Source organism: Littorina saxatilis, linkage group LG7 (assembly GCF_037325665.1).
Source record: "Littorina saxatilis isolate snail1 linkage group LG7, US_GU_Lsax_2.0, whole genome shotgun sequence".
Classification (NCBI taxonomy): domain Eukaryota; kingdom Metazoa; phylum Mollusca; class Gastropoda; order Littorinimorpha; family Littorinidae; genus Littorina; species Littorina saxatilis.
The window spans coordinates 19168023-19181247 of NC_090251.1; the positions used below are offsets into that span (position 1 = coordinate 19168023).

The following is a 13225-nucleotide window of genomic DNA, read 5'->3' on the forward strand; positions in this document are numbered from 1 at the left end:
TGCAAGTGCGCTGATGCGGTAAAATTCACAATACACCTTCCTCAGACATCGGTCTTGATATACTGGCTGCCAAAAATAACGCAACTTTTGTTAATCCAGAAAACAATTATTTGTAAAATAAATAATATTTTTCGCGTTTCTTTTGGACGTCAGTATATATTTTCCAATCATAGTTTTACCTTGCTTTTGAAGAATTGATCGGACCATTTTAAAATCTGTCCGTACGTACGATCTTTTCCCAGTCTGTGAATTTAGTGTGAGAACCCGTTTTGTAAGTTCCTTGTCACTATGAGCATTAACAGCGTGGTTAATGACATCTTCAAATAGCTCATGATCAGAGTGACAGTAGTAGCATCTGAAATCCATGTGTTTAACTGTTACACAGAAAGAACAAGCCTGAGTTACTTGATTAAAATGCAAACCTCCCACTCCTGTCACGTAAAACTAGCACATTTGGTTTCAGATAAACATAGAATTGCATGAAAATGGAGGTTGGAGAAAATTTTGAATGCTTGGGGCCCGTAACAGGGGAAGACTGGGGGCCGTAACAGTCACAAAATGAAAAAGTCTGGGGCGCATAACACTGAGCACATGGGTACCCTTTCATTTTCTTCTCGTATTTTTCCCATAAAGTTAAAGACTCGAGTTTAACAAATCAGTGTTTGTGGATATTGATTTAATGGACTGCGTTTCTGTAGCGTGTATACCATTTTTCTCTCCAATGCAGTCACAATTTCGCTGAAATCAAGTTTTCTTGAGTGATTGTGCTCAAACCACAAGCCTAAATTTCAAACAAAAAACACTGCTTAGTGCAGAAAACATTCACAACAATAACTGAACTAATCTGTTTTTAGTACGCTTCTGATTCTTTTCTGTAATAACATTTTAGCCAGCATACCTTAACACCGCTTTCGCCTTCTGGGTACAAAATCGGGGTACGTTTATTGGGCGTAACGTGTCTCCACCGTGGAGCATCATGTCCGAGACAGGACCCTCGGTTCCTTACATATGGCGTCGTTTTTGCAGACGACAGAAGTTCCTGCATTGAAAAGTGTTTCAATGACTTTGAAACTCGATAGTAAAACCGAAAGATGTTTTGCATGTGACCAGAATTTTCACTGGCCAGCCGGGCGAGCTACCCAACAACCATGATATCGTCATCCACGTTAGCTCGTTCTTCCGTTATGCTTGGGTAAGGATGGCGCGCATGGGAGAAACGCCACAGCATCGATCCAAAACTGTTTCTTAAAATATATAAGAGCAACTAACGTACCAAAGGAAGCTAAAGTGCAACATGATTGTAAGCAAAAAGAATAAGCCCAAAGCATATAAAAGGACATGTTGAACTCACTCCATTTATGTTACTGGGAACTCAATAGGGACACAGTTATCTCCCTTCGTCAGAGACCTTGACTTTGTTACATAACCTTTTTCGTCAGCAAAACGCCGCTTGACCCACATAGAGCTCTGCCGAGAAAATGCCCAAATTCATTGAACCACGAAAGTCATGCCCCCGTATCTTGCAGACAAGAATTGCTGCGGCTAGCCTCTCGCTATGCAATACAGCGATAGTGAAAATGAAACGGTTTGATGGCTAGCTACGCAAGAATTAAACACCATTGGTTGATATCGAAAGGGTCGTCTGCACAGGTCGGTAAACAGCCATGAACAGCCAATCGGATTGGCAGTTGTGCGGCCGCCATTTTTTTTCTCGAGTAGCGAACACCTTTAAAGGCACAGTAAGCCTCCCGTAAACCATCACAGAGCTCCCCGAGCGTCTAAATACAGTACAAGCATACTTCCATTTGAACGCTCACCGAACGGGAACATCCTGGCTGCTTTCTGTCGAGCGTGAGACATTTTCAAAGAATTTATTTTCGTAGACTTGTTCCGTTAACAACAACGGCGCCTCGTTTTTGCGCTAGACCTAACTTTTAAAATCTAAATAATAAATTGACAGCTTGTTACACAAACATTCTTTAATCATAAAAGAATTCGTTTTTCATCAAGACAAGATCAGAACAATTCGAAGTTGTGAAAGTTTAAAAAAAGAAAAGCCCGGAAGCAGGGTCACGCAAGGGTCGTAGCAGACGACGGCCGGTTTATCAGTGCAAATCGCCGTTCCTCTCAACAGTCAAAAGCCATCGCTAGAGTTCTTGTGAACCACAGCCGTTGTTTCGTGCATAAAAAAAACGTGCTATTGTAGATAAGCTCACGTCGAGTCGCATTCAAATGACTAACTATGACGACTGCATTGTGAAAAGGGAAAACTGGATCACACGGGTTCACGACGGCTCAGGGGTAAGATAAACCACGCAAAAATAAATTCTTTGAAAATTGTTCGCTCTTTACGGAGGGCACCTAGGATGTTCTCAATTGGTGAGTGTTTAAATGAAATGGTGTTTGTACTGTGTGTAAAAGCCTGACCGTATCTGTGATGGTTTACGGGAGGCTTACTCTGCCTTTAAGGCATGCTCGCCGCGCCTACTCTTAGCGTCCTCGCGGCGGGAATAGCCCAAGAAACGGTACTTCCTCGCCCCACTCGCTGCACTCGCCAAATCTCGTGCCAATGACCGGGCTAGATCTGAGAGGGGGGGGGGGGGGGGGGGTTACTGTGTGTGTTTTTTTTTAAAGAAGAGTGCTTTTCGATTCAAGATGGATGACAAAATCAGACTCAATACCGTAGTGAAGAATGAATTTATCGACTTTGGTTGACCCTTTTTTTTTCAAGGAGAGACCCCTTTAAATGTTAAATGTCAACAGCATGTGGGTGGCAAGGTCCAACAGACAGCCTGCCAGCCCCCCAATCCCTCCCCCTCCCCCCCCCCACCCCACCCATCCCTCGCCCCCTCCTGTACCCCTGCCTAATTTTAGAAACTCCACCCGCTAATACATGGAGGCTGTCCATATATATGCCCACTGCTTGTTTTTAAAGTTCCCGATAATCCCCTACTTCGGTGACTGGCCGACGTTGGCCGACGACGATTTTTACCGTTATGTTTTTTTGATATTGCTTACCTATTGCCATAATTCACTCCAGCTTTTATTCTTTGGCTGCGCGGGAATTTTTAGATATAAATGTGCGGAAAGCAATACGTATCCCAGCTTCGAAAGCAAAATCGTCAGTCGCAAGGTTAATGTTTGTTATACTATCTTTGTTCTAGACGAAAGGCTATTTCCTCTATTTCGCCACAGAAGTGCATCCACAGACTGTATACGTCGCCCAAGATGATAAGACGTGACACACTGACACACACAGTTTGCATTGTAATAAGTCCTTGACTTCATTTTGTCTTGCTTTTACTTGCCAGTATTTTCGAAAACTGGCAGACAGTTGCTGAGTTGACGTTTTTAGCCCATTCTGCACAAGCAAGCAATTCAGTGGCCACCAGCGATGCAGATGATGTGGTTGTTGCGGTCAGCGGCGTTGGCATGGATGGTGTTATTAGGACGGTCAGCATCCCCAGTGGCAGCTGCTAAACCACCACACATTATTTTTGTCGTCGCGGATGATCTAGGTACGGCTATATGCATGCAGTCACCATTCAGTCCAAATATCAAACCATGCAAGCTTGAGTATATATGTGAACATTCGGTGTGATGTTGATGCTCAACCCTGCAGATTTGTGTAGGTAACTCTTTGATGTCAATTAAATTATGTCAGTGATTACCCTGCGGCTGGCATCTGATCAAGGAATTTCTTTACGTCCAGGTTGGAACGACGTAGGCTGGCACAACCCCAGCATGCTGACTCCCAACCTCAACCGTTACGCCGCCCAGGGAGTCATCCTCAACTCCTCTTACGTCCAGTACTTCTGCTCGCCGTGAGTCACATTTCAGGCGCTGAGTTTAAAGTACAAGACATCTCGATAAAAAAAGAGTAGAAACCCAAACCTTTTTATTTGTGTGTGTATTAGTGAGAGAATGATATAGACAGAAAGAGAGAGAGATACATGTTGTTTATGCGTGCGCGTGTGTGTGTGTGTGTGTGTGTGTGTGTGTGTGTGTGTGTGTGTGTGTGTGTGTGTGAGTGTGTGATCTGTGTCCACGTCTTAATGTTTCAGATCCCGAACTGCTTTTATGACCGGTTACTTCCCATACCATACAGGACTTCAGGTAATCATGGGCAATGGTTAAAGCAACCAACACATAAACAAAGAAACACACACACACAAAACACGCATGCATGCACGCACGCATGCACACAAGCACACACACACACGAAACACGCATGCTTGCGCACACCCACGCATGCACATGTACACAGACACACAGACACACACACACACACACACACACACACACACACACACACACACCAAGTACACGTACTCACACAAACATACACACATATACATACACACACACGCACACACTAAACATACGCACACACACTAATACACACACGCACACACATATTCATTCATTGTTATAAACAAGCGGTATTTGTTCCAATTTGAATCTGAATTTTCAGAACTTTTTTTAAACTTTCATTCATCGAATGTTCAAACAGCTGGTCACAATACAAAGGATACATCTACAACCAATCAATCTGCTGGTAGTGTTTCCTCAAACGGACCAAAAGCGTGTATACTATTTTGAAATTGAAAGTGTCCTTTTCCGTAATAACTTGACTCCCAGCAATCGAGGAAAAAGTCTAAAAACACTATTTTGAAATAGCTCTATCGGGGATTTGATGGGCTATGGGAAAGAGTTGCGCCCCCTTCAAAACAAAGAGGCAACCATTGCCTCGGGTCAGTGGAGTCAGCGATCATTGACGTCGCAGTGAAAATTGTGCGCAGAGCCCGCTCGACATGACGACTCTTTGTTTTGAAAATAATTATGCTATCAACTGCCATGATGGTCACTTGGTTCAACTTACAACACTTCCAACGAACATAAAAATCCCGACAGAGGATTTTTTCCGGAGATCGTCTTTTGGGTACCTGTATCAATGTCGATGTGTGTTGTTGTGTTATAGCACCGTGTGCTCACGGACGGGACGCAGAGGCACCTGTATCAATGACGTTGTGTGTTGTCGTGTTATAGCACGGTGTTATCACGGACGGAACACCGAGGTACCTGTATCAATGATAAAACAGATAAAAGGGGGTCCTTAACGTCCTCACAGGAAATTTTCCTTTTAGGGACATGAGTTGATGATACGCTAAAAGAAGAAAAGGAGGGAAAGAAAAGGGCAAGACCAAGCAATCCCGACCGTGATAGGACCCCGGCCCCGCTCTCCATGAATAAGGGAGGGGGGTGGGGCAATGAGAAATATACGTTAAGATCCTTGTAAGAGGAATATCAATAATTTTTCCTTTATATGCGTTGACTTCCTAGGGGAAGGACCATTAAAAACATGGATTTTTAATTCAATTTTAGTTTCGTTAAGAAAAAGATAAAACTCAGGACCACCTGTTAGAAGGTTTAAAAGTGACAACATTGTGAGAAAAATATAAAGAACATGCGCAAAACGTAATACTGATCTTCTATAGGGTAGTAACATTTGGGTACATCATTTCATTGACGCACGCATGAGTTGCTATGCGGCATTTGTTAATTTTAAATAGGATAAAAAGATCTATCTGCGTTGTCCGTCGACCTCCCCGCCACTACAATAGTCGCAGGGGAGGCGAGTCACATTAGCAGTATTAACTGAGAGAGGAAACAGCTATCCTCTCGTTTATATAATCATGTTTTTATGTTTATTGTGTAATCCGGAAACAGGAGTTTAAAACCATCAGGAAAAAAAAAACACGCCCGCGAGGTGGGGCAATGCCCTTCGCTCCCTGCGAGCTGTGTGTCCCCTTTGTTTAAGTTAATACCGTTGACAAATGACGATCATATATTTATGCTGGCTTTATTTTATTTTGCCCCCCATTTAGGGAGTCCAGAATTACAAGGGACTTACAGTGATTTTTTAATTGTGAGAATTTCCTCAGACGACAGATCTCTGCTCCCCGCGAGAGCGCTGAGGGCCATGAGATAGGTGTCTGGTTTAGGGACGGACACTTTATTTTTTGTCACAAAACAGTAGGTATCCGTTAATAAGTTGATGAGAGCCTCGGGGCTCTGCTTCTGCCTAGCAGTCACCATAGAGGTGAGGCAGAGCTCCAGGTAGCCTCTCAGGTCTTTTTCTTCTGGTTTTTGGGTTGTTATGAACACAGAGTCTCTGTGACTATCGACTTTTTTGAGGACTTCTGCTGTCAGTTCCCTTTCCTGCGAAAGTTTAATGTCTCGCTGTTTTTGTTCCAGGTCGGTTTCGATCTTTTTCATTACTATACTGTAAATTTGATCGGCCACTGAGGCGACAAATTCTTCTTGGTTAAATGGCTTGTCTCTTCCCTTGTTTAGTGGACTCTTTGCAGTGCGGTGAGTGCCATTGTCCGCCTCCTTATGGTTTGTTTTGACTGAGCTTTTTACCAGGGGTGAGGGGGGGGGGGTGTTTATCTTTGTTGTAACGGCCGTGGCGAACGGCATTAGCGTATCCAGTTTGGGGGGTTGAGGTCTTTTGGGGAGCATCCGCTCTCCAGAAACTGTCTTTTTGTTCTCGTGGGGACTGGGGGGGTGCTACTCTCTGTAGTCTTTCCGCTTTTTCGTTGTTTATTTCTTCTTTTGCTCTTTGCATAGCCTCGGTATACGGAATATAGGAGGCTGCACGAATCCTGTTCGCTCTGAGCCTTACCTTATACTCCGCACAGCCGAGGTATGCTGCTGTGTGATCACCCCCACAATTCACGCAGTGACGGTCCCGCCCACAGCCATCACGGCCATGACCTTTGGTCCCGCACTGGGTACATGTGGGGGTGGGTGCTTTGCATTGAGCCGCCCCGTGGCCAAACCGGTTGCAATGACTGCAGCGGCGGACAGGGCAGGCATAGGGCTCTACTGAGTATTCCTCTCCCTGGAGAGACATAATACGTGGCAAGACTGCCGTTTTGAAGGTGACTTTTACTGCTTCGGACAGTTCTTTGTCCTTGTTTTTTAACCTGTAAAAACGTTTGACTGTCTCTCGACCTTTTTGGGCTGGACATCCGGATTCTGTTTGGATTTGAACTGTGATTTTCATGGTGAGTAGTTCCTCATCAGAATGTTGAAGGGGGACCTTTTTTATGACTCCCTCTGTGATGGGTTCAGGAATAAACGATCTGATGGAAACACCGGCTATGTTGGTTAACTGTAACAGTTTCTGCTGTTGTCTGCCACTGGAGCAACCGATCAGCCACCTCTCCCCTGCTAAAGGCCGAAGAGAGATGACGTCACCAATGGTTGAGTTCAGGGTACGGAAGCGCCGGAGGCCTAGCCCTCTAAAGGTGGCCACTCCTTCTTTAGTGTCTTCAATAATAACTGGGTATTGTACGTACTCGGGAGTAGGTTGCCTCCCTTTGAAAAGAGACCGCCTTGCCCCCTTTCCTGTTTTGTTTCTATTTTCAGAAGTGAAGTTTTTTTCGGATTCTATGTTTTGTTTTGTTTTGGTCAGGTTTGCTGCCGGGTTCCCATATTGAACGACATTCTTTGCTTTTTGAATTTCATCGTTATTAAGCGAACGTTTTCTTTTGTTTTCCCTCAGAGTTATCTCCATCTCATGGATGGTGTTTTCCTCTGAAGAGCTCGACCTTATTTCGATGTCAGAACTGGGTTCAAGTGGGACAACTATCTTGTGCATAGGAACATGATGTTCGATTTTTGAATCGTTATGTTTGCTCACTGTAGAGACATGTTTTGTGTTTGTCTCGTCTGAGTTTTGCTTCACTGACTTCTGTCCTGGTTCATTGCTTTTACTTACTGGGGCTAATTTAGACGTGGATGCAGTCTCAGTCCCGTCAAGACTATCTCTCTCTAGACTTTGTTTTGGGGCATGCACTCCGGCCTGCACCTGCGTTTGTAATTTTGCTTTCGGGTCCATTTTTGTTTGTTCTTTTGGATTTGGGTTACTGAGCTTCGCCTCTGGTCCTTTAAGCTGTTGGTTTTTTTCTGGTTTTTGTTTTTGTTTTTGTTGTCCTTTTTTCTGGGAGGCCTGGGCCTTAGCCCTCGAATTTTTGTTTGTTGGCATATCTGTTCGTACTTTTTTTGCGGGGCTCTCTGCCGCCAACCCAAATTCAATGGACAGGTCAGAGTTCTCCTGTGGAGATGGAATGTGAAAGCTCCACAATTCTTCGCTAAGTTTGGATGTGTTTCGTGGCAGCTCCGAAAGGAAGCTGAGGTCAAAGAGGCCGTTACTATCCCAACTCATCGTTCATGCCAGAAGTAGAGAACCATGACAACAAAGGACAAAACAATGTTCATAAAGACCGGGCACAGCAAGCCAGAAATTTGCGTACACTACAGCACCAGGGCTATTTGTTTGTTTGCAAAAGCACCAGGGCTATTTAAAAGAAAAGAAAAAAAAAACCGGTTTAGCAACTCAGGACTAAAAGGTGAGGTAAAAGCAGAGCCGGTGTAGAATCCGGTCCGGTCCCCCCTCTGAAGTAGTCCCCCGGGGGACCAATTCGTGGCAAAAACTGCTCTATAATGGTCCCCCCTTAGACATCCAGCCTCGTTTTTCTTGTTACAATGTTAGTAATGTTACCAGCAATTTTAGAGAAAAGAAAGGAAAGAATCAGAGACTGGTTTCATTTCTTCTTATCAGTATTTATTTATTATTCATTTTATTTCATGTGATTTTTCTTTTGAACGGCATTATAAATCAGATCTATTTTATTTTCTGCAAAATATAGTCAAACAAAGAGATTGCTGTCTGTGCACTACATAATACCGGACGAAGATATAGATTGAAAATGGTTTGAATGCCTAAGAAAAACGAGGCTGGGTGTCTAAGGGGGGACCATTATATAGCAGTTTTTGCCACGAATTGGTCCCCCGGGGGACTACTTCAGAGGGGGGACCGGACCGGATCCTACACCGGGACAGCTCACGACTTAAAAGAAATAAAGATTAACAACAACCACGAAAAAATAGTAAGAAGCCAACAGCACCGGTGGTCTAAAAATCAGCATCAAGGCTATGCTTACCACAGGACATAGAAATAAAGAAACAAAAGAAATAAAAGGGCCTCAGCAGCGAGGCGCGGAAATAAAAGCTGGGTGAGCGGTCTGCCTGACATTGCCTGCTTTTCCACTGCGTTATTCTGCGCTTAGGTTTGCTTCGCTTTGTTTCGCTCTCACGCCTCAAACGCTCAACGTGCTTACACCTGACTTCTAACTACCTGATTTTATTACTTGGCCTGCTACAATAAGTGCTGTACGGTTTGTGCTTTTCACTTTGCCTGTTTTGGCCGCTGTTTACTTGCGTTTATGCTTGGGCTTTTTGTTTGCTTTGTTTCGCTCAACGCTCCGGTGACTTTCTTTCGACCTTAACCCCCCCTTGATTTAACTCTGTATCAATGACGTTGTGTGTTGTTGTGTTATAGCACGGTGTGATCAAGGACGGAACACCGAGGTACCTGTATCAATGACGTTGTGTGTTGTTGTGTTATAGCACGGTGTTATCACGGACGGAACACCGAGGTACCTGTATCAATGACGTTGTGTGTTGTTGTGTTATAGCACGGTGTGATCAAGGACGGAACACCGAGGTACCTGTATCAATGACGTTGTGTGTTGTTGTGTTATATCACGGTGTTATCAAGGACGGAACACCGAGGTACCTGTATCAATGACGTTGTGTGTTGTTGTGTTATAGCACGGTGTGATCAAGGACGGAACACCGAGGTACCTGTATCAATGACGTTGTGTGTTGTTGTGTTATAGCACGGTGTGATCAAGGACGGAACACCGAGGTACCTGTATCAATGACGTTGTGTGTTGTTGTGTTATAGCACCGTGTTATCACGGACGGAACACCGAGGTATCTGCCCGACAACTTCACCACGCTGCCTCAGCTCCTGAAGAAGGCTGGTTACGCCACGCACATCGTCGGCAAGTCAGTCAAGTGAAGCTAGCACATAACATCTTTCAGTATGGAGATAAGTAGAGCTGACGGCGTTTACGTTATATATACTGTGCTTCATCTTCTGCAAACATCGTACACAGCTCTTTGACTTTGTAGACTTTGTGACATCTTCGACCAGTTTTTAAGTGTATCATCCAAGTATACTGTCTTGGTACTCTTGCTCATTTCCTTTATTTAAGCAGCTGCTGTAATAATTATGGAGATAAGCATACTTGACGGCACGGGACGCATGCACAGCAAACACGTAAATGAATGTTCTCACCAACCTTTAATTGCAGGTGGCACCTTGGGATGTGTAACTGGAAGTACACCCCGACCTACCGCGGCTTTGACAGCTTCTTTGGCTACTATAGCGGAATGGAGGACTACTATACACACAATGAACGTAAGGAGTGCCATAAACTCACGAATGCAATGCCAGTGAGCAAATGAGCCTAATCAATGTAAGCAATGCCATGAACTCATATCCGTAAAACTGTCCACATTGGTAGCGAACGACTTACAGCATACTGAGAGTTTTTGAATAAAATAATGTAAACGCTTCTGTCCAATAGGACCGAAGCGTTTACACTGTATACATTTTCAACTATGACCTTTTAAACATTTTAGATAGGTTGTGATTTTTTTCAAATTGGTAGACGCATGCTTTTGCTTTTTAGATGTTAGATTCCCGCTTGAAATTGGCATTGGTGCTTGCATTAGACATAGCTGACGACTACAGTCTGAAAACAGTACCTAGCTATAGGGTACGCACGTCAACGGAAATGTCATGTAGTGCATCCCGAGACACGATCTGTGTAGGTTAAGTGCGTCGGGACCCCCTCCATGAATGTCTAGTACGTGTTTTCGGCTTCTGGTGCGTATAGGACGTACTCTTTTGGGAGCCCTGCTGCTAAAAGTTTTAATTTATGTATGTGTGCGTGAATGCGTGCTTGCGCCGCGTGTGTGCTTGTGTGCTTGTGTGCTTGTGTGTGTGATTTCAATTTATCTCTTGGAAACAAGGAGATTTGTATGAACAAATTTCCTTCTTTTGAATAGACATTTCAGAGCTTTGAATTCAACTTGGTGCTAATTCACACGCTCAATATCAATTATGCAAACGACCGTAGTCTAAAATAAGCCACCAATGATTATTATCCAGCCCTGTTTCTTTCTGCACATGTTGATATTGTTCTATCATGTCTTAAAAGTAGCTTCCTTCCCACGTAAAGTATCATGTCCATGTCCATCAACACTATGTGTCCAGACTTGGACATGGAGTAAGACCAAGAGATATATCTGTGAGTAAGACCAAGAGATATATCTGTGAGTAAGACCAAGAGATATATCTGTGAGTAAGACCAAGATCATCTTTCCGCTTGAACACAAACCAATATTTAATTATACAGGCTGGGCTTTTCCTGTCCAAAGTGAGACATTTCTCGCTGAATCAATTTCGCAGATTGGCATTGGTGATAGTTAAGACATAAAACATACGGTTTTATTACAACCATGTGCAGTACACAGGAATGCTGCTTGGCTTGAGTACATTCAATACATAATACATTCAAACACAACAACAAATCTGAGTTCTCACCGACTGAATTGCGAATTTCACATGACAGGTAAAATCTTTCCCGTATTCACTCACTCACACACGCACGAACGCACGCACGCACACGCACACACACACACACACACACACACACACACACACACACACACACACACACACACACACACACACAAACACACACTCACATCGTGTCCACTTTACTTATACGGCCCAGCAGTAGATTTCGGTATGTGTCCAAGTGGGTTACCCCGGGTACACGCCTGGACACATCTTACTAGATGATGTGCACGGGCAGAGAGGCTACATGTAACTCTATACTTACCAACCTGCATAGATTTGAACTCTTTCCTCACTTACTCGCACGGCGCTTTGCAGATTTTCAGAAGGACGAGGGTTACGACCTGAGGTCCAACACCACCGTGTACCTGGACCTCGATGGCACGCACTTCAACGTGAGTCTTGATACAATAACTCTGTTTAACTGGACATTTTCGAGAATAGTGTAGAAAATTCAAGGAAGCTGTTCCAGGTACCAAACTTTGCAGGCGAAGACAACCGCGATAACTTTGACATTGACATTCGATTCATTCTGAAAAATGTATGTTCATATTCGAGGGGCATATATACGTACATGGCGGACTTTGTTCTTCAATTTTACCGTTTTTCCTGTGTTTGCTGCTCTAACATGAGCTGGCGCCCTTTGTGCGTGATAATGTACTCGCCCGTAACTATCTAGACCTAAAAGCTACCCCTTACCCTGTGAAACACTTTAGTGTCTCTGCGGTTTTAGAGCTACCACAATGGTTACCCGTTCTCTTGTTTGGCACTATTCATCTCGGGACAATGAATGTGTGGCGATAATCGACACTTTTCACATTCACACGTATCCTCACTTTACATTTCACATGACAGGTACACTCTTTCCCGTGTTAACAATTCCGTCTCGAATCCGGCCAGGCTTGTACAATAGTGGAGTGTTTCATCAAAAAGTTCAAACTCACCACAACAAGCAGTCAGGTAGTTGATTTTTGGTATGTATCCAAGTGAAGGGGTGGTCTTATCCATGTAAATGCCTCGCCAGACCTGAGATGGTGAGAAGGAGTGTGCCTTTACTTAAGGTGAACAGTCCACTGGGCCACAACGAGACATGCTGAACATGGTGTGTTCTGTGTTGCAGTACCTGTTTACACAGTTTGCCATTCAGGTGATACAGAACCACGACGCAGCCACGCCTCTCTATCTCTACCTGCCTTTTCACCTGGTGCACGGGCCCTTACAGGTAAAGTTGCCCGTGGGTCAACGTGTTATTTTACTACATACATCAATAACGATGATACATGTGTGACAGGGGAGGCTACCGCTCCATTCACAGCAGACTCTGCACCCGAGTTGTTGGCCTTTAAGTCAACACCGGTGTATTGTGGAATTCTGTTTGTGATGGGGTCCGGTGGTTTACGATTGTCTGTATGTTCATGGAAACCTTCGGGTTTGCATAACAGTTTTTATAGGGCTAAGAAATTAACCCTAACATTTTCAATCCTGTTTGATTGCACTTCGCCTCCCGAGGTGATCGTAGTGTTACGGCACACTGTTACATCTGGCGCTTGCGAGCAGGGATGGGACTCGGCATGATATGTTCAGGTAATGGCATAATATGACCACTGAACATTTTCGTGCTGTTCGCATTCTGCGAACTTGGGATGGACAGTGGTCCCC

General features: G+C 44.2%; 1 protein-coding gene across 1 annotated transcript in view; it reads left to right on the forward strand.

The window, feature by feature from the left end:
* Positions 1–3254: 3254 nt before the first annotated feature.
* LOC138970855 (arylsulfatase B-like) overlaps positions 3255–13225 on the forward strand; it is a 21017-nt gene continuing 11046 nt past the window's right edge. Inside the window, exons 1-7 of the mRNA XM_070343409.1 lie at positions 3255–3518; positions 3713–3824; positions 4065–4116; positions 9821–9924; positions 10233–10339; positions 11885–11961; positions 12687–12788. Of these exons, the coding sequence (XP_070199510.1) occupies positions 3395–3518; positions 3713–3824; positions 4065–4116; positions 9821–9924; positions 10233–10339; positions 11885–11961; positions 12687–12788 (678 nt within the window). The 5' untranslated portion in view covers positions 3255–3394. The remainder of the gene's footprint in view (positions 3519–3712; positions 3825–4064; positions 4117–9820; positions 9925–10232; positions 10340–11884; positions 11962–12686; positions 12789–13225) is intronic.